The sequence below is a fragment of the Epinephelus fuscoguttatus genome, linkage group LG14, assembly GCF_011397635.1.
Source record: "Epinephelus fuscoguttatus linkage group LG14, E.fuscoguttatus.final_Chr_v1".
Classification (NCBI taxonomy): Eukaryota; Metazoa; Chordata; class Actinopteri; order Perciformes; family Serranidae; genus Epinephelus; species Epinephelus fuscoguttatus.
This window is the reverse complement of record NC_064765.1, coordinates 9,870,349-9,892,821: the sequence shown is the minus strand read 5'-3', so window position 1 is coordinate 9,892,821 and position 22,473 is coordinate 9,870,349. Positions and strand designations below refer to the sequence as shown.

Sequence of the window (22,473 nt, the reverse complement as noted above, 5' to 3'; positions counted from 1 at the left end):
AGTGATTTTGATAAACGGAGACATCTTACTTCGTTTGTGCCCTTCGTTTACACGCAAACAGAGATTTCTCCTCTGAAAACGAGTCTTTCTAAAAACTCCAGCCAGAGTGGAGATTTTGGAAAACTCCGGTTGCGCGTTTGCATGTAAACTGAGATAAACGGAAATAAACGGAGTTATAGGCAGTTGATGTCACAGTATGTGCCAGAACTTGAGCTCCTCGTTACACTGCCACCTACAGGTTTGGCATGCTCTTGTGTATATATACACGGGTAAGTGTAAACGAAGATCTTTTTGAAAACGGAGACAGTGAAATGTCCGTTTATGAAAATAGCCGGCAACGTGTAAACGGCCTCATAGACACAGACAGATTCCTACAGGTGTGATGAATCAGTCAGCTGGTGCCACTTATTAATTAGAGACCAACCCTGAGGAGCAGAGGCCTGACTCCCAAATCACAATGACCTGTCCAGTGAGTCTTGTACTAATCAACATCCTCAGACATCAATGTATGATAGCACAACATATACAAATGGGCAAAACACACAATACACAGTAAATAAATAATTAAAAAAAAAAAAAAAAAAAAAAGAACAGAGAAACACACTGTTTAAAAACATTTTCTTCACTATGTTGATGATTTTTTTGTGCTTTTCTCATTAATTTTTTCTTCCTTTTATGTGATGAAATCTGCACAAAATTTAAATATTTGCTAAAATTTTGCAGTGTACTTGGAACTCATGGTTTAGTTTTTGTCCTGACATGCAGTGTGAATATTGGGACCTTAAATACATCCAATCAATTGTATCTGTCACAGGTGGACTCCAGTCAGGGTCTGAGCACATCTCAAGGGTAATTATAGCTGCTGTGCAGCGATGGGTCAGGTCTGGGCATTTTTAGGCAATTCTGAGCAACAAACAGAAGAATTGGAAGATATTTAGGAATTTAGCAACAGGAATTTTGCATCAGCTGAGGTTTGAACTCACAGCCTCTGAGAGTAAGAATCAATTTCTATCTCACTGAGCTAATTAGTCAGTGACAAAACATATCTTCACAAATTGACTAAAAAATGTTTAAGCCAGATGTGCAGGTTTAGCAGCCGTCCATGCATGGAAAAAAAACTGATGTTTAAAATTTTTACATTGACTCCAATTGTTCACATTAGAGCAAAATTCAAAATGAGAAAAAAAATTCTGAAATTTACCACACATCATCTTCCATGACTCTAGAATTTTGTCATTTTTTCATGAACATTGAAGATTTATTTGGCAAGAACTTGCATGTATATGTTTGCAGTACCGTTTACAGTCAAACATTTTGATGCACTGTAGGCTCAATTTTTGATAAATCAAAAATATGAGAAACATAGTTTTTGTAGGACAGTCTGAAGATGCTCTGTAGCAAGTTTGGTGTCAATTGAGCAAAAATTGTGGGAGGAGATAGGTTTAAGAAGTTTTACAGTTTTTGAAAATAACAGAGTGATGAACTTCATAATTTTAATAAGTTTAAATGCACAAAAGTTTATTCAGTATTGGGGCTACAGTTTGATGAAAGTTGTGAAGTTGTGATTTGTTATGAATTTTCAAAGTTTCGAACTTTAGACACTTGCTGTAGCGCCACCATCAGGACTATTGGCTTGAGTTTACAGCTGAGGATATCTGGCATGAGACTGGACCTTTGTGCAAAGTTTGGTGAGTTTTCACCCATGGGAAGTATGATTTCCTCGGAGGAAGAAAGAAGAAAGAAGAAGAATACCTAAGATTACAATAGTGTCCTGGCAGCTTAGCTGCCCGGACACTGATTAAAGCAAACAGGATGAACCTGACCACTTTTGGTGTGCCACAGCAAATGGTCTAAATGCTCATGTAGGCCTAAATGAGAGATTAAAGTCTTTAAGTAAAAAAAAATCTAAAAACATGTTTTCACAGCCCAGGTACAAAAAGAAAATGTCAGCATTGTATGTTTTTGCAAAGCACAAATATGTTACATTTGTATGTTTCTGGTAGCATATGAGCTGAGTTTGTCATCAAGAGGTGAAGGTGATGGTGGATGGTGTGTCACCGAAGTGAGATGGCTGCCAAGCTGCAGACCACTTTTCAAGACCAGCAAACAACAAAATCTTCCACTGGCGTTTTAGCCACCAAATGTGGGTGTTTTGTAGCGACCTGTTACTGTTTTTCCAGCTGCTTTTTAGCACGTGACAACCCTTCGAAAAGTGAAGCCAACACGGAAGAGCCAAAAACTTCAGTTCTCATGAGGCTGACTACAGAAATCAATTCCCGTAGACACCAGTGTTAAACAAACATGTTACAGCCTGGTCCAAAAATAATTCGTCTGTGCTTTTTATCCACAAAAACAGGTTATTTTTTATCCGAGACATCGCTGCTGCTTCTGCCAAGATCGTGTCCGTCAAAGAGTGGATCTTTAGCCAAAACATGATCTTTTCCCAGCCATAACCAGGTGGTTTCTGTGCCTAAACCTGACCACATTAACCACAGTGTATCCACCACATAATATCATGCAAATGTAACATATCTGTGGTTTGTATAAACGTACAACGCCAACAGATTTTCTGGTGATTGGCTTGGTTTTCACTCTGCCATTATGGGTTATTAGGTGAAGATTGATGGGCGAAAATGGCAATTTTATCCATTTAGATTTAAATCGACAAGACAATGAGGTGTTTAAAAAAGTTAAGGGGTCTGTATACTTTCAGAAACCACTGTATATTCACATAAAATAGGTAAAAATGAAGATAACGGTTATTTCAGCGTAGAGTTTTAGATTTTTTTTGCATGTAATAGGTGTGCTTTTTGTTTTCAAATTAAGCAGAGGGATTAGTCCAAGTCAAAGACTGGTGTACATCCATTCATCCATGTTCATCCACTTATCAGGGGCCGGGTTGCAGGGCAGCACATGTCCCTCTCCCCAGCAATGCTTTCCAGCTCCTCCTGGGGGACCCCAAGGAGTTCCCAGGCCAGATGAGATATGTAATCCCTCCAGTGTGTTCTGGGTCTGCCCGGGGCCTCCTACGCCCAAAACACCTCTAACAGGAGGCGCCCAGGAGGATCCTGATCAGATGCCTGAACCACCTCAACTGACCCCCTTTGACACGAAGGAGCAGCGGCTCTACTCAGAGCTCCCTCTGGATGTCCGAGCTCCTCACCCTATCTCTAAGGCTGAGCCCAGACACCCCACGGAGGAAGCTCATTTTAGCCGCTTGTATCCACGACTTCATTCTTTCGGTCACCACCCAGAGCTCATGACCATAGGTGAGAGATGGGACGCAGATGGACCAGTAAATTGAAAGCTTCACCTTGTTGCTCAGCTAAGAGTTGAAAGTTTATTTTTACAGATACGTTTGCAGTGCATGAAAGATTCTCCTAAGTTGAGCCTATGTTTTGAATCAGCTTGCTAACGTATGAAGGCTTGTTAGACTCCCAAGGTTTTGAACTTGTGACAGTTGTTAAAGCATCATCGTCTTCACAGACCGACTGGACTGATCTGCTCCTTTTCTACACGAGAAAGAAAGTTTTAGAAAGAAGGAGAGCAGACAGAACAAAAACCATTGTCTCATTCTCCTGATTATCGTCCACAGCATTTCAGATTGACGAATAAATCATCATTACAAGCCCAAACAGTGGAGTTTGAATCTCTTCATCTCCCGTATAGGTTTTAATGGTCTAACCACACAGAGGACAGTGGGGGGACACAGCAGCTCAGAGAACAAGTGCTGCCTTGTTGAACGCTCACACTCGCACCTCGCTGGCGTCCAGTAGCTGAGTGAGCGAGGCAGGATCATATAACACTGCCTTGTTTTTCTCATGGATTTTTGTGGTTTGAGCAAAAACCCTCCTGGCCACTGGCCCGGGGATTTAAATCCAAAAAAATAAAAAGGAGCTCAATCCAAAAAATGCCTCTGCCTCATCCTGCATACTGAAGAGCAGCTCCATTCTCATATAATGAAACTTTTAGACTCGAAGAGGCACTTTGCCAATCAATTTGGTGTAATTCATCATTTTGTGGAGTGCGCGCCCATTATCATTATGAGATTCGGCGAAAAATGGAGTCGCCAGAAATGAAAATTAAATTGATTTACGTTGAGAATCGGATGAATTTAGAGAGTGGAAACAGCAGAGGAGTGTGGGAAAGCAGACTGCTCACCACTGAGGTGGAAAAAGTGACTCAGGTTGGAGCCATGACGGCAGATAAAGAGACTCTCAGGTCAGTTCTCTGCCACAGACGGTGGTGGACAGGAAGCCAGTGCCCACAGATTAAAGGACCAGCACACCCACACAGGTGTTTTGAGTTACGTGTCTGATTAGACCTGCACAGGTACACTGTTAATGAGAGAAGAAAAAGGTGACACAGTATTTTACATTGCTGTATTGCTACTTTTACTTCACTAAAGGATCTGAACACTTCTTCCAGTCATTACTGTATAAATTATACTTGATAATCCAATGAGCTCCTCTGAAGACGTCTTCATCTTGGAGCCAAATATCTCCATCTCATTCAAACTAGGATTTAATATAACATTTTGTGAGTCAAAACAATGTTTAGCTGCACACGAGTTTGCTCAGTTGCTTTCAGAATAACATGCATTTTAGACATCCAAACAAAGTGCCATCAATCACACTCTCTCTGATCCCAACAAACCGGCTCAGTGTAAATAGTGAAATGTCAGCATGCAGCTACATTTTTCCATTCTGAGAGTCGACAGAGCGACAGCACATGATTGATGCGGATACAGACAGAAAGGTGAGTGAAGGTAAATAATGAAATCTAGCACTCCGTGAGATCATGTGCCAGTTGGCTCGAGACGGATCTGCAGCAGAAACAAATATATACATACCGGTATAGTTTACATAAACAGCTTGGTGTGTAGCAAGGATGGTGAGTGTGCTTAAACTGGACTTATATTTGTTGAATTTTACGCTTTTGTTTTTGTAAGTCAGTCATAGTGATCACTTTTCTATTCCCTCTTTAAACACATTTTTATCAGAGAGCCTTTCCTAATTTTAATTGAGTTTTATATTCATGGGCATGATTTCAGATGTCAGGTAAAGTTAAGCTAACAGTTTTTTGGACATTCTTACTCATCACAAATTTGTCAGCTAACATTGTTACCCCCCCCCCTCCGAAAAACTCTAAAAAAAATTACACCAAAAAACAGAAAAATAGCTGTTAGCTGTAGAGACCAAAAACATTTTTGTACCAGGCTGTAAACATGTTTATTTCTGCTGTAAAGTTGAGCATTTTAACATGGTGGGGATTTACTCTGTTATGGAGCCAGCTTCAAGTGGCCATTGGTAGAACTGCAGTTTTTGGCACTTCAGCATTGGCTTCATTTCTCAGCCTTTGAGGTCACTCCTTGAGTGGCACTAGAGTTCAAGTCAGAGGTTTGGCATCGTTGATTCATCATTTGGGAACCATTAATGTCTGTACAAAATTTTACAGCGACCCATCATATAGTCGTTGACATATTTCAGTTTGGACCAAAGTGGCTCATCAAATGATCGACATCCCTAGAGCCACCAGCATGGCTTCAAAGGAGGATAAAATTCCTTTATACAAATGAGAATTTATTGCTTATTAACACAGAAACCCAGACTTCCTTTGTTGCTGCAAACATTTAAAAAGTTTCCCGTCAAAGTGAAACAAGGACAATAGAACACCACATGGACCAGAGCGAACCAAATGAACAAGAGCAGAAACCACTAAAGCAGCAGCAGAGCCATCTGCGTTCAGTTTACATTGCAGAACATTAAAACAGCCGACTGCCCATCCAGCACAGAGGAATCTGTATGTGCCCAGATTAATCAAAGCCAGGCCGCTTTTATCAAGCATCTGCTTGGTGTTTTCCATGTGCACACATGCATTACAGTCTCACTGTGCTGAGACATCAGAGGGACCTGCAGCGGGTCTGAACAGCAGAGGGAATCCCTCCCAACACCTTCCACCTCCTCCACCCTCATGCAGAGGTTACACTCTGCTAAACAGAGCACATGCAGCTGCAATGACTGATTAGAGATCCACTCTAGAGACCTGCCTTCCTCTTAATCCAGGGGAGAGAAACAGCACTCAGGAGGGTGGATGTGACTCCCACATAAGATGGGGAGGAACAAATGAAGGGAAATGTAAGCTGTAGCTTTACGTTTGCTGGAACTCACATTAAGTGCTGCTGTATATCTCCTGTCACCTGCTGCCTACGGTATTGTGCTGTGATAAACTGGAAGCCATGTTTTTTAATCTTATATTCATCCTCTATTTTATTTCACCTTATATTCAAATGTATTTTTATACAGCCTCGTGTTTCTTTTCCTAATGCCTTTTACGTCCTGCTGTAAAACACTTTGTTGTTGAGAGGTGCTGCACAAATAAACTTCCCTATGAATGAACATAAAGTGCAAGAGTGACACCTGCTGGCAGAGACCACTCACTATGATATATTTCTATTTATTTTATTCTTCTATGATTTATTTTGCAATGATGAGTTGATGCCATGAAGCAGTGTACATATTGTGTATTGTATTGTTTCTTAAAAATTCGGAAGTCCCATAGTTTAGATAAAACTAATCCTTAATTTGAATGTGTTCAAAAACAACAGTATTTTGTTGATCTTTGTGATCAATTTGTCTCATTTCTCTGGCTGTGGCTCAGAACATGATGCAGATTTACGCTGTGCATAATATACTGTACAGTTTGATGCAAATGCTACGAAGCACACACTAAATGCAGAGGTAGAAAGTAACTGTACGGTAATGACGTAAACTTCAACTGGAGTATTTCTGTTTGAGGCTGTGTTATAAGTCTGCTAAACTATATTTTAGAGGGAAAACTAAACTTGTAAATGTTCTGTCTGTGACTCTGGAGAAAGATGGTTGATTGCTGAGTCTCATTCCCAGGTCATTAAACGCAGACACTTTGGTTTGCTTCTTGTACTGAATCACCAACCCGAGAATGAGACTCATCCATCAACTATCTTTCTCCAGAGTTACACAGAGCATGTTTTCTACTCATTTATTTCAGAGTTACAGTTACTGGCTTCTTTTCAGATTAAAGGTACAGTTCACCCCCAAATCAAAATACAAATTTTTCCTCTTAAGGCTCATTTATACCCAACAAAAAAGGCAACGATGCAGGTGGTCATAATAATGTTCCTTTGTCTGTGCAGCCATCATATGCACTCCAACATGTGGACAGACAATTCTTTTCACTGCACTACCCATTTATTCAGCACCACCACAATGATGCATCATTATTTAAACTCAAATGATGATACTGTAGCAGTCACAGGGGCAGACGCTGTACTTTTACTTTTCATACTTTTAAGTACATTTTCTGATGCCTTGGATTTGAATTCAGGGGTTTTATTTGTAGTGTTTATATGTTTCATGTTGTTGTACCAGTTCTTTTCTTCAGTTAACGATCTGAATACTTTTCCACTGCTGCTTCACTGTGTATTAACTTTCATGGTGAAATATTTTGGCGTGTGTTTCTCCAAATATTTGGTACTTGTTTGTTTTCCAGGATGTTCTCGGCACTGTTTGCAATTTAAATTTTTTCCAGCTGTGAGCGACTCCTCTATTTCCTGTGTGCATCACTGATGAATATAAATACTGGAGCTTCATATTAGTGCCAGATTGCTGTTGGAAGCAAAACAAAAGTGAGACAGTTTTTCCAGAGTTAACCCTTTATTCAAAAGAAATGTTCAAACAATAAAAGGAGCACAGGCGGCTCAGAGTAAAAGAGTGAATGCTACAAGCCGTTAAGAGTGGTCGGGTACAAAAACGCAACCTGTTTCAACCGTCACCAAAATAAGTAATCAGCTTACTTGGAATAAAATGCAACATAAAAATAAATCAAAGTCCTTACCAGTTGTTATAAGCCTAATCAAAACAAGAGTGAAATGTGTATTAAAAACACTGGTCGCACACACACTTCCCCTTTTTGATTTACAAGACTGAAGTAGATACAGGCTGAGCACAGAGTGGCATCAATATCTGAAAAATAAGCATCAGAGTGCCAATTTGTTCAAGATTTCAATGAAAAACCAACACACACAGTCACACTCTTTAGATAAATTAACCTCAGAAGTTTAATTTGATATTTAAGCCTAAAGAAGTCAAATTAAAAGTGATTAAAAGAAGATTACAGTAGGCTGAGTAATGCCTCCCTTTGTCGTGCAGAGAGCTTCATTCTGGTCCTCTTACTGTTCCCTAAAGCAGAGCAGCGTTAGGACGGATATGCCAGACTTCTCTCTGTATTTAACAACATATAAAAGGAGGTCTGAATCCCTAAACTGCTCCCACCTTTGTTTTTTACGGCATACAAATACTGTTCTGTAGACCTGCCGGCATATGGGTTCTTTAAGCCAACGGCCTTTAATAATTAGAGAACCACAAGTAAACATTGTAACACAAGACAAAGTAGCAAATCCCTCTGGTTGATTGTGTGATACATTATGGGGACATACAGTACAGAGAAACATTCACCAGGCCTTTTATTTGAAGTGAGTATGCTTCCTTTCTGTTTAAGCATCTACCTAATGTTTCTGCAAGCTAAAAGGACTGCAGCTCAGTCAGAGTCAACGTTTTAGTTTGACTGCTGAGCAAAGCACTAATGCCATATGAAGGGCTCCTGCCCCATAACATACCTGGACCAAGAGGAAAAGGAGGCACACTTAACACAGACTGAGGGAAATGACTGGGCTGAGATTTTAAGGTATAATCCTTTAGATTTTCATGAGAGCTATTCCCACTATTCATGCATTTTTCCTGCAATAGCCATTCAATGTATTTACAGTCAGTAACGACCTCTCTCGGTAGCAGTTTTCATGTTTGTGGCGGGGTCCGCCATTCCCAGGCTGGATTTCAATTCAGCCTCATGGTTTCTGATGCTGTGTTTACACTACGAGCGACGCAGCAACAGGCTTTTCTTTTTATCCACTGGCACTTTATGCTAGAAATAAACATTAGTTTATTTATAGCAGCCCACAACAATTAAAACATCTACTGCCACATTTTGATTTTCTATTTTTGGAGCTGGACTGTTCATTAGGTGCGCTGCTGGAATATATATACACCTTTCTGTTACTTATTGCTCCACACTCTCGGAGCACAGTGCAACTCTGGGCACAGATGGAGCGAAAACTTAATCATTCATTGCACTGGGTGTAAAAATTTGCTTTCACTCAACTCTGCAGCAGCCGCTCCTCTCATCCGTCAGTCTGATCCGCTCAGCTCTGATCATATCGACTCATCAATTATCCACCCTTTGACTCAAAACTCCATCAACTACTGCTGAGGAAAAAATGAACTCATGAAGACTTCTGCCTGCGCTGGGTACTAAAAAACAAAACAAAACAAAACAAAAAAACGCATGGCACTAGAAACTGACGCCCAACACTTGTTACGTGACGGGGATGGCAGCACTGCAATGATGCAGTGAAATGTGATGTTAAAATGGGGCTCTGACATTGATGAAAACTAGGGCTGGGCGACATGTCAGGAAAATTATGTCATGATTTAGGGCTATATCTCAATATACAATACATATCTCGATATTTTTAAATCTCCTCAAAAGCACTTCATCAATGCAAGGACTGGGAAACAAAAACGAACACAACAATAAGTCTGATCAGAGACCCTCTGTGATGCGACTAAGTTGTAGGGATGAGTCTGACCTCTGTTTGTTTGTTTATTTTTTCAGAAAATATTAATCATAATGTGAATATAACCAATAAGTGGGTTAAAGCAAGCGTTAAAACAAATAGAAAAGTCTGGTAAGTTGATACATTTATATCCCTTTACTGTCATGCAGCCTTTGAAATGAGGGAAAAACGCCATTTATGCCTTATCGCAATACAACAGCATCCAAAATCTATGACGATATGTTGTCTCATATCTCGATAATGATGTAATATCTTTACACCCAGCCCTAATGAAAACCATTTGACCCAATACAACTTTAGATGGCGCTCAGTCGCGGTGCTTTGTTGCAGGTAGCAGACACACACAAGCCCAGGATGACTTAACTGCACCAATGAGCGCTTGTGCAACACTTCAACAGCGACTTGGCAATACTGTAGCTGTTGCTTTGTCACTTGTAGTGTGAACGCAGAGCTGTATACAGCAACACTGTCTACTGCCGCTTCACATTAAATCAGTTCTGCCTTTCAATGCCCCTACATCCTTCACACTGGCCTTTAAAGCATTCAGCTGGAGAAACACAGGGTGGCTTCACTGTGAACGAGTCACAGGGAATGCCGTGTGCTTGTCGAGGTTAACACTGACGACTATTGTTCAAGAAAAATGCATCTACAAAACAAGATGACGATCACTTCCTTCATTATTCACCAGTACATCCTGCAATACCCTGCAATAGTAATGAAACAAGAAGTGAGCAGGAAGTGAGCTTGGTGTTGCCACGGTAACCACAGGTGTTGCCAAATCAACCAGGGGTGAAATCTTAAGGTTGCTAACAAACACTTTCGGCCTTTACTTTTCACTCTCTCCACCATTACAGACTGAAATGAGGAATGGTGTGTGAACATTAGGTCGAATCGTCAGGGTGGGTAAAATATACATGAAACATGAAGTAACTGCATGTATGCATTAGCAGAACAGAAATAAACTTCAACAGACTAAACCTCGAACACAAGCCTGGTATAATGATTCTGAGATAAGACATATAATAAACACACATATCTTTAAAAAACGATGCATAGCATAAACAACATTGCAAAATCCAGCTCTACCGCACTTCATACCTAAACCTCAGCCAGGCGACTGGTCTCCACGAGTGGAAACAGTTGTCGGGAGTGTTTTTGCTTTTTCCAGGTGGAGCCTGCTGCTCAGGCGGACAGAGAGTCTAAAGCGCTCCCGTTACAAAACAAGGGAAGGAGAAGAAAAGAAGCGAGGTGTTTCTGGGGACCCCGAGGAGGAGGAGGAGGAGGAGGGGAGGTTCAGGTGGGGTTGAGATTTAAGGACTCCCTGCTGTAAACACTGCTGCTCAGGACCAAAGCTCCTCCGACTCTGCCGACTCCATGACGCTCTTCTCAAAGTAGGAGTAGGAGCTGACTCTCTAGGTGTCCTCCTCCTCCTCCTCGTCTTCCTCCTCACGGTTGCCCACCGCCCTCTTCCTCAGAGTTTCATCAGAGAGACCCTGTCCTTTAGGTTCTGGGCGGCCCTCCGGGGACCCTCTCCTCCTCCTCCTCCAGACCTCATCCTGGTCTTCATCTTCGTCGTCTTCATCGTCATCTTCCTCGCCGTCAGCCTCGTGCTCGTCCTCTTGTCGCTGGATTAGCCTCGCCTGCTCCATTGTCTGTTTTTCTGCAGGATAACATTTAGAACAAGTCAGTGATGATTCAGAAATGATGATTTCTGTCGTTTATTTACATCAAATAAAGCAGTGTTTAGTTTAATCTCATAAAAAACTCACTTTGGTAGTAATCCGGAGAAGAGAAGCGCCGTGAGGGGAAAACATAATCTGCGATGAACACCAGTAACTGCAAAGACAAGACAGCAATAACCATTAATTCACTGGCAATTCACATGTTTGTTCTGAATGAACTGTGTAAGAGCATTCACTATAGTTATAAAAATCAAGTGTTACATAAGTACTCACCAGTCCCAGTGCAAGGCCAGAGAACAGAGTGGCCAAGCCAAAGATAACATAAGAACCCCAGACTGGGATCCCCAGGTGCTCTGTCATGTAGTTGTGACAACGCTGGAACACACAAAGACATTTTCACATGAGGCTGTGAACAGACAGTCAGTAACAGCTACAATATAGTACAGAATACAGCTGAACGTGGGCATCTCGGGAACCTTTAAGTAAAGGCAGGTGTGCTGAAGTGAGTGTGGTGCGTGAAAGACGCCACAGGGTTACAGTCTTTACCCGCAGCCTGTTTGGTTAATCTTAGTTTTTCATTGTTTGATACCCGATTGATTTGAACTTTGTTTTTGTAAGGCTTGTTTACTTAGGGAGCACTTGTTTGGGGATTTTTGTTTTCATTTCTTTTTTTAACGGGACAGTCAAGACAATAAATTCATAGCGTCATCCTGCAAATCAATCCACTCTTAAACCAACCGAAGCACCCTGGATCATCAAACACTGAGTAAAACTAAACCAAAGACAGCGAGTTTATCATATCTCCTGTAATGGCGTCTGTGTGCAGCTATTTTATTTTATTTTTTAACTTATTTGGAAGCTAAAATACATACACCTAGCCTGCAAATAATTTCCAATTTCCAAGGAGCATCAATAAGTGTTATAGACTGCTGCGGCAGATGTGAACAAACAAAGAGTGAAACCATCAAGTTATCTTTGGTGTTATTTAATAAAGTGATAAACAGAATAATAACAGTCAGTTTATCTATTTCAGCTGAAAGGTCAGAGCTCTGACACCTGGCATGTCCTTTGCAGGTCTGACCAAACACCACACATTCAGTCACATAATATAATTAAAAGAAGAAGTGCACAGCAGAAGGGAGGCAAAAGGAGGCCCCCAGTGAACTGATAACTGTCATGAGAACAGCAACACAGCAAGCTTCTCATACACAAATGAAACTCTCCAAGGACTCAGTCTACTTCAGGGACAATGACGCCTTATACACATGAGGAAGCAAAAACTACATGTCTATATATGATAATGATTCATTTTGTTCCTACAGAGACCAAAATGTCTCACACGAGGCGTGTAGCTCTTGTGTAGCATCAATATGTCTGTGCACCAGTGTTGCCTTTTTTCTAAAACAGTCTATCAACAGAAAGCTTCACCTCAGCTGCAGCCATCTTGGTTGTCTTTACTATGCTAGGCTTATGCCAGCTGCTGTGTCACCAGCACGAGGGTGCACGAGCCAAAAATGACATCATCTCATATTTTGCGTGAAGCGTGAAGGCTCTACAAGTTCTCAGTCATCGTATCAAACCTGCCTCGTATTAGATAAATGGTTGTGATGGGCCCGCATGAGGTGAAGTCAGGTGGAAGTCTGTTAGGGATTTGATCATCTGCCAGAGCCAATAAAACATGAGCGTGTAGATAAATCAGGTTTCCAGGCTACATATACAAACAGCGTCCAGCTGCCAGACATTCTCACTGGAGCACCAAATGTTAATACGCAGATGAAAATAGTCCCAAAAAAAATTCCTTCATTGAGAAATTTATGCTAAAAACTAAAAAAAAAACCCCACAAAATTAAAATATATACTTATGAACCATCTGTAAAGATTCAAATTTGTATAGGGTTGGGGCTGAGAGGCACAGGCAGGCTGGGAAAATCCCACTGACACTGCTGGTTTTTGTCTATTCATGGGATTTGTTGAGAGTTAAAGGAATGTGAAACAAAGCAAGCTTTATCCTTTAAGAGTGAAAATGACTAGTCATCTATCAGCAGAGGCTAGACTGGTTTCTGCTTTGTCAAAAATAATTAAAATTAAAAACCTGAGACACTGTACGGGATGATTTACTTCAGCACTGGGGTATGTTTCCTGTAAGTTCATCCTTCTGTGTAACAATATGTATTGTCTGTGCAACACGTGAGGTCGGAAACAGTTCCTCCTGTGTCTAATGTGTCTAATGTGTCGGCCCTGTTAAACTGGATTTGATTCTTTTTTTAAAAAAGACCCATTGTGTTTTGCAGATAGAAGCCGGTCTGATTCCCTGATGCAATTTCACACTGAGCAGCACATTCTTCTTCTGAATGGATTGTGGGAATTGAAATAAACACCGTCATATACAGAACAACCTACATGCTCGCAGTCGGCACAACCAAAGAGTGTAAACCCTCACTTACCCGGATAAACATGGAGAGCTTAAACAAAGCGGACATCGAATTCATCCTGCCAAGAGAGGAGGAAAAAGACAGCATGTAATTTAACACGGATTTGTCAAACTGCAACATCACAACAAAGCCTAAACATGAAAAAATAACAAGTAGGGGACGGGAGGGTGTGTGTGTGTGTGTGTGTGTGTGTCCAATTTTATACTGGCAACAGAGGAGACACTAATAATAGAGCTAACAGGGCAGGTGTCTGATGCTGTTTCTGTTTCAAAAAGAGTGATACAAAGCACTGGACTGGCACTGTGATGACAACTTCAAGGTTTCCTTAACTGTGTGTGTATCCTCACAGCTGGGTGATATCAATCTAAATACATCTCCCGATAACCAGAGGAGCTATTTTTGGTATTGGGGGGAACGGACAGTCAGCTCTATGTAACCCCATCACCACACTTTATCATCACCACGATTGTGTGGCGCTGTAGAAACTCACAGAAAGGAAGACGGCCCGAACCAAGAGGAAACTGGCTCCACTGATCTCCATTTCTGCTCATCGACGAAGCTGAGGAAGTCATCTTTAGTGCGAGCTCCCTGGTACTTCCTGAAGACACCATCTTTACAGCTGAAGCACAAAACGCAGATGCAAAACGATTTCAGTTTCATTGTGATGCATATTTTCTGTCATGAACATTTCATGGACTGACACATGAAAAAATGTGTGTTTAACTGGTGTATCCTGACATAGTGACAGCTGATGATGACTGACAGCCTGAAGGGTAAGACAGCGAAGATGGGCGACAGGCCAGTGGTATAACTGCCAAAATATCAGTGCAAATTTTCTCTGCAGTGAAGCGTTGGGGTCGACGATGCTGTGTGCCAAGTATACAGCTACAATCTGGAGCTTGCAAATGTGGGATTTTTAGACTAGAACATGCATTTTTAAGACTTAAAAAAATACTTTAACAATGAGATATAAAAAAGGAAACTCTGCCTTTACAGGGTCTGATAATAAAGCTGCCAGTGGTGGTTAAAAAGTGGTTTTCTGTATCTGATTATTGCTGGTGTTTCGTTTGGTGAGACTGATTTTGGTTGATAGTGAGAATTTAAATAGTGCCAAAACTATTATCAACAAAACCTGCAAAATTGTTGAGAATCAAATAAACAATTTCAGCCATCAATCAAGTGAAAATACTAATTTTTCACCAGTGCAACCTTCTCAACCTTCTCTGTTTTGTTAATTTAACCAGTAGTTAGATGATTTTTAATTCATAGAAGAAAATTAACAACTTCTGATCTGTTTTTTTTCTCCATTCATTTCTTGACAAGTTATAGAGTAAATGGTTAATTGGAGTAAATACTAGACAAATTAATTAATTAATCAACATTAGGTGCACCCTTTGTGTTGTCCCCAGTCCAATCGTTTAAATCTATGAATCAAGTTTTCTTCCCCTTACTAATGACTGTGTTAAACATATTCTGCAAACACCAAGCTATAGTCTGTTTAAAATGTGACCTCATAGATGTATTAAAGAGACTGATGACCTATGAGCACTAAACTAGTACTAAAAGAAACCAAACTTAGCTAAACCCACTAGATTATTTTCTTTCAAGATGGTGCACATCCACATTGCATACACTACAAGAAGGCAGACACAAGATGAAGCAAAAAAAAACACAGAATAACTAAGAACTTACTGGTAAATAGTTGGAAGTGAAGTGATGATGAATCGCCCACTCAGACCTTCAGAGAGAGGAGACAGAGGACAGTCAGCGTGCAGGAAGGAACAGTCTGACTCATAATTGAACTGAAAGTAATTTCAGACGGGCTGATACAATGTCTGACAGCAGCTCCACTGCACCACTGGCTAACATGAACACTAAGATTTCATATCACTTTGTTAAAGCTCATATTCAGGCTGTTATTTGTTATATTCATAACCAAAATAACCAGTCTTTCAGTCCATATTTAGAGAGTCTGCATGTTGCTGCCCACTGCTCCTTTTCAGCAGTGCAGTTTCCCTCTGGATAAGAATGCTGTCAGGAATTTTGAGACAATTCAACTTGCTAAATCACATACCTTTACACAAATGGAAACTGGTGCACTTACAAATCTGGTACCAGCTATCTGGTGTTTTTGTACCTTGACAACCTGCCTAACGTTGCCTTTGAAACTCATTTACAAATGGCCTCTAACACGTGACACATACTGAAGTTATACTGTGACACAATATACATATCTGTTGAGATTATGCTATAATATCAAGAAGACTGTGGTAAGGGTCCATGTGGTATTTCTGTTTTAGATCATTGTAGAAAGTGTTGCAAAATCGATGAGCAGGACTGTTTTTGGCATTATTTGATTCTTCTGATTTTTTTCTTTGGTGTAATAGGGGACCTTTGAGGCTTGAACGGTCTGGTATTCCACTTGCTAGACTTTCCTGACCAGTTATTCTATAAATAAACAGTCTATCAATAGATTTTCCAGAAAGTTTACATCAATATCATGTTACTAAATTACATTTACTGTAATAGAGGATTTTTATCTATGTAGCCCAGTCTTTGAACAGAATTTGTAACTGTAATACTAGGTTGTACATTAATTCCTGAATTGCTGGTGTATCTTAAACAAATACTGCCAAGTTACACTCAGTTGCCAGTTTATTATTTCCAAATCTATGCAGTAAATCCTACTTTCATGAAGGATCTAAAGAGGTTTTTTAATTAGTTTTAGAGAGGTGCTGACTCAAGTTTAAGGTCATTTTGGAGGCTGTAGTTTGTAGTGCAGTTGAACTGTGTTGCCATATACTGAGGTGTTTCTCATATGTAAATTATAATACTGGAAATAAACTAAACAAGCTCTGTGTCCTCATCAGTTTCCAACACGATATCAAGAATTGTATTATCCTTTCAACCAGGAGCCTCTTTTTCTATATGTCAATCCAACATAGGACAGGAGGAGGAGAGGTGTGGTTTACAGTGAACAAGAATTGGTGTGTCAGTGGGAATGTGAGGTGCTGTCCTGATCCTGCTGAGGATCACTGCTACATGCAGTGCAAAGCCGGCTGCAGAGCGTCACTGCCTGTGTTGAGGTGGTGCGACCATAAAGCCATCGAGATTGGGATGTGTGGACAGTTAAAACATTCCACAACCACAAACCATGGATTACCAGAACCATCTGGACACATGGACCATTATGTTGCAGCAGCCAACAATGTAAGAAGAGACTAAATTACAGTCCACAAGTTAAAGGAGCTGATGGGATCACATTTCACTGGAGTTGTACCTTGTATAATTCCATGTGATAAATAAATATATAAATGACTGACTGATTGAATATCTAGTCCAGTGGTTCCCATCCAGGGGTCCTTGAGGGAGCTCCAGGGGTCACCACAAAAATGGGGAACAGTTTAGTTCACTATTTATTTCACTATTGTAGTGAGCCCAATGTGAGTAGGAGTCATGAGAGTGAGTATTCTGATCATGGGTTTCACTTCCTCCATGAGTATCTCATCAGCTGCAGCTGATAACTACAGAATTCCGATCTAATCCATAACTAGCAACCACAATCTTTTCAGATAGAATTAAATTCTCATCAAATGGGAGTCTGTGATCGATTGTGTATTACTTTAGGGAATCACTGAGTCAGTCTGTGGTCATCGTCAGCAGAAACTGGGAGGACAAAGTATTATAAGCACCTCCTTTACCATACAGTTGAATGTTCTAGTACATTACGTAAGCAAGGTCTTATCTATAGTGGAATAGAGCCAAAATAAGCACAACTGAATCAACACCTCTCTGACACAGCCTCACCAAAACTGGACATAACAGGTCTCAGCTGACTGGTGTTTACTGCAGAGCTGCTGGGAGCTGTTTTGTCCTGCTGCTCAGCACAGTATGGACATGCTACACTGAGCTTCACAGCTCAGCTTTGTTATGCATGCAGCAGTCTCAGTGTAGCTGCCAGCTGGCAAAGGTTATTCAGGCTTACCGGGTTGTTCTGTCACATCCACTTTGGCTATGTTGACCCCCATGTCCTCCCCCCATTCCGCGAACTCCTTCCACGCCGGCTGGAGCTGCTGGCATGCTGGACACCAGGGTGCGTAGCTGAGGGGGATCAAGTGTCACAAGTAAAGCCTCAGATGAACTGAACAATCACACACATTAACCTTCATATAAACACCAAGTCCAGGCTGAAATGTACTGATGACCTGTGTATTTTAGCTTCTAACTTAGCAAACTGGCTAACATATAACTCTGTGGCAACCTGGTTAGCTAGCTACAGATGGTAGCTGTTAGCTTAGCTGGATATTTAGAGACTCGACAGCACTACATGGAGGCAGATTAGATAATAATCAGATAAGACAGCGCATTTAAGCTTGAATCTGACCGGAAATCAAGCTCGAGCTCAAAACAGCAAAGATAACTGACAAGCTAGCTAGCTAGCCGGTTAGCCGTTAGCACTAGCCGTTAGCAGGACACTGACAATTCAATCATCCATTCTCCTGTCAGGATTTCCTCCCAGGTCCCGTCGGTCACTTCTCTCAGGCTGTCCCGCTTTGCCGAGGCTGGCAGCGACGTTAACACCACCACCAGGAGCAAACAGCATATCCACGGGTGGGGTTTTGTTCTCCGTGTGGCAGAAAACATTGTGGAGCCTGTGTTGCTGTAAGCTAGCAGACACGCCATGTCTGATCTGTTTGACACAGCCTGCAGTGCTCACTTCCGCTCTGCGCCTTCACGTCCGAGTCAGGTGGGTAGTTCTTATCTGCTGAAAAAGTCTGAAATTATCTTTAGAAAATACAAATAATATGAACAGTTATCTGGTGTTGTTTGCTTAGTCGTGAAACAGCAAAGAAAGCAACGTTAGCGATGCAAATGTTAGCATGTAGCTAAGCTAACTGTTAAATAATGGCGGACATCTAAATGATCTTAGACAGATTTCCCTATTGAATGTTAAATTAAACCAACTAAAGGCAACACAGTTAAGCAGCCTGTCAAGTCCATAAAACTGAGACTACTTTAGTTCATTCGCATTTACTCTTTATCTCCAGCAGGTGGCGCCATTGCTCCTAAAATAACTCAAAGCTATGAGTGAGGCATGTGAGAGGAAATGGATGGATGTATGACAGACAGTGATTGAAGACGTATTCAGATCCTTTACTTTAGTGAAGTAGGAACACTGCAGTGTAAAAATACTCTACATCAGGGATACTCAACTTGCTTTGCTCAGGGGCCACTTGTGCAAAATGACAGGGGGCCAGGAGCCAGTCACAGCAGCCCTGCATAGCTCATATGTACATCACATTATCAGTGTTGTCACATATCAGTGGACTTTAGTGTCTTCATGTTCTGCACAAGGTGTCCTTTGGCGTCAGCACATGGTTTGTTTTAGGCCAGTGGTTCCCAACTGGTCCGCCCACAGGGTCCAGATTTCTCCTTAATCATTAGTTTGAGGTCCCACAATTAAATACAGTCAGCGTCATACTTGAGTTTGGCTATGTCGTTGAACTACTTTGCTGTCTCTGTCATGTAGGTGTCAATTAGTCACTCGCTCTACAGCAGAAAACAGCACTTGAATGTAAAAGCTCAGTCATGGAAATTCCGCCACCCACTAGTTCGGAACCACTGGTTTAGGCAACAAAAGCACAGTGGTAAGGATAAGGGAAAAAACATCATAGTTTGGCTCTACATTCATACAGGAAGCGAACACTGGCCTCCTGGGTGAAAGTCCAGGGTTTGTTGGACCCATCCACAAGCCCTCCCACCTGCCCTATGAGGACTGTCTAGCTCCTTACATTACATTGTCACTGGCAGCGTTTCCAGCTGCTGCAGTACAGTGGTGTGTCATACTAATGGGACCAGTACCATCTGACTGCGTTATGTACTGATTTCATCCATCCACGTATCATACTGCAGGGACAGGTGCCTTCTGGCCGACCGGCAGCATATCATAAGGTCGCGAAAGGTTCCGCCTGGCAAACTGATGCAGCATCATACCGCTGCGAAAAATAGCTTTTGGTGTCGGTGTTTGATGCCAAAATCACCGACAAAGTATTGTATTTGACCAGTCCAGAATGAAAATGGGCATTTCTATAATTCAAGGATGTTCAAGGCTTAACTCAGACCTCTGTTGGGGTTGTGGGGAGTCCTCCTCTGCTACTTTTTTTATGATAAACAAACTCTATTTTGATGCTTTTTGTGCACCCAGGAACAATATTTACTTTAGAAGAACAAAAAATAAAAAGTATTGTCATTGTGAATTAGAAAATGGTTGGGGGATCCGCACAGCACCCTATTGAGGAGAGATCAATGAATAAAGTGATGCTTTCAAACACATAAAATATATATTTTGTATTGTAACTGTCATCACTACTCAAGATATCCTCAATTTCTGAAGTATCTCGAGAAAACAGTGTGTTAACAAACCTCCTGAAAAATGAATATTCTATGGACATAATCAATGTGATACATTATAAGCTGATTGTATCACCAGAAAATCAAATTAGAGCAGTATTTTCATTTTCATTCTCCAAGTGACACTCAGACCCCCTGTCCATACCAATGCATAGATGTTTTTGAAAAATTCTTTAAGGGAAAGTTAAACACCTTTTATTTGATATTTTGAGGTGTATAAGTAGTATAACTTCTCATGTTTACTTTTAAAACTGTTTAAACACAAATTATATACTTTAACACAGACTGAGATGTGCCTTGTGCTTCCTCCTTGCCTCATTCAAATGTCCTAGGATAGCAAAGGAACAACCTACCCTGCGCTCCCCATGATTGGCTAGTACTTGTTGCCTTCATTGGTTGGATTGGTTGGGGCAAGAATGTCAAGGTAAGCCAATCAGAGGCAGAGAAAGGCAGGTCATTCCTTTTGTAATCCTATGATTTGCAAATTTGCAGCCATGCTTGTTAAAAAAGTGTGTGTGGCTCCACTGCGGTCCACTTTAGATGCTGTGTAACACTGTGATTGGCTTATGGTCATCCCATCAAATCAGTCTGTGTGCTTGGGTGTAGTCAGATGACAGTGATTGTAGATATAGACATCCTAGAAAAGTTATGTCCGTTGGAATGGACGGAGGGTCTGAACAGGTTAAGTAAAATTACACAAGTATTCGCATCAAGATATACTTTAAGTACCAAAGTAAAAGTAGAATATTATGCAGAATGGCCCATTTCAGAATACTGTATATGATATTACTGTGTTTAAATGGTGATGTATAAATCATCACTTGAATGTTGCAGCTGGTAAAGACGGAGCTAATTTTATGCACTTTATATACTGCAGGGCACTGGTGGACTAGAGGGGGATGTGTGAAAAGAAACGCTGCAAAAGAGCCCTCTTGGATGATCCTATGGTAGGTAAAACATGATAATGTGCCCTCCAGGGTGCACTCCCAGTGAAGGAAACAGGATGCAGTGCACTAATGGATGCCCTTAAATGGAGAAAATGGGATGAAGTGCCCTCTAGGTTTGCTTTAAAATTGAGGAAACATAATACAGTGCCACATATGTTGCCCTACATACTAGAAAAATACTAGAATACTAGAAAATAGTGTGCAGGTGCCCCACGGTATGGAGCTGGTGCCCTTTTTGTTTTTACGCCCCTGCTTCTCAGACAGCCTGAGTCCACCACTGCTGTGGGGTAGCTCATATCATGGTATAGATTAACGTAGCATGCTGTTGTTAGAGTGTATATTTGTGAAGAACAAGAGTGCAGCTGCAACTGAACACTTTAAAAACACGAAAAGTGCTTCTTACAACCTCTGATAGCCCAAACTGACATCATCAAATCTTCAGAAGTCTTCAAAAGACAGTCCCAAACCCAGAGATATTCACTTCACCCTGATATAAAACAGAGAAAAGCAGCAAATCCTCACTTGAGAAGCTGTAACTGGAGAATATTCTCAGTTTTTGCTCAAATAAACAAATCATATTTGAGCCCTAATCAATGTAAACAGAGGTTTTGAGGTGCAGATTAATAGGTTTAAGCTCCTGATGGATTCTGATAGCAAGTTGCAATCAATGTTTTGATCCAGGAGGAAGTGTGTCCTTCGCTCAGTATCTTCAAAGCTGCACGATCAAAGCGTTTTGCATTTTGCATCTGCACATGCAAAAGAAGCCCACAGAGAGCAGAGTGAAATCCATTTGATTTGACCCGGAGGTGAAGTGCAATCCTATTAAGACCCTGCCTTCTAAGTAGTGTCAGGCTATAATCTCAGTTTCTTTTTCATTCAACATTTTCATTTGTCTTAAAAAAAACTTTAATGTTAAGAAATTACTCTCACTGTCACATATTTAAATGTCCTGTTGCAGCCTGTTAGTTCAAATTGTTTGCTAGTTCCTCTCATAGTTGCACTTTGAGTCAGCTGAAATGTACATCTGTCACATCACATTTCTGGGCTGCCTGAACCACTTAAACTCATTTTAATATGAAGAAGCAGTAGTTCCACTCGTGCTTTTTCAAGATATGTGTTATATGATGTGGAGCAGGTGGACAGCAGGAGCTCAAATCTACCACGCTTTATTCCAGGGATACAGCAGCTGGACATCACACAACTAAATCAGGGATCCAACCAAGACTGAACTGAAAACCAGGACTCAAATACAAACTAGTGGAGGGGATGAAGTGCAGGTGGAGAAAAAGGGCGGAGAAGCTCAGGTGAGTGGAATAAGGCGATGATGC

General features: G+C 41.0%; 1 protein-coding gene and 1 long non-coding RNA gene across 2 annotated transcripts; one reads left to right on the top strand and one right to left on the bottom strand.

Moving 5' to 3' along the window:
- Positions 1–7,670: 7,670 nt before the first annotated feature.
- Positions 7,671–18,537, bottom strand: tmx1 (thioredoxin-related transmembrane protein 1). Its single transcript, XM_049595689.1, has 8 exons — positions 18,268–18,537; positions 17,773–17,888; positions 15,480–15,525; positions 14,278–14,406; positions 13,800–13,845; positions 11,629–11,730; positions 11,443–11,509; positions 7,671–11,333 (listed from the first exon to the last, which is right to left on the bottom strand). The coding sequence occupies exons 1-8, from the start codon at positions 18,468–18,470 to the stop codon at positions 11,086–11,088; spliced, it is 957 nt and encodes a 318-aa protein (XP_049451646.1). The 5' UTR covers positions 18,471–18,537; the 3' UTR covers positions 7,671–11,085.
- On the top strand, positions 18,404–22,408 carry LOC125900605 (uncharacterized). The gene is made up of 3 exons (XR_007450866.1): positions 18,404–18,534; positions 21,076–21,145; positions 22,321–22,408. It is a non-coding gene; the product is annotated as an uncharacterized LOC125900605 (long non-coding RNA).
- The last annotated feature ends 65 nt before the right edge of the window (positions 22,409–22,473 follow it).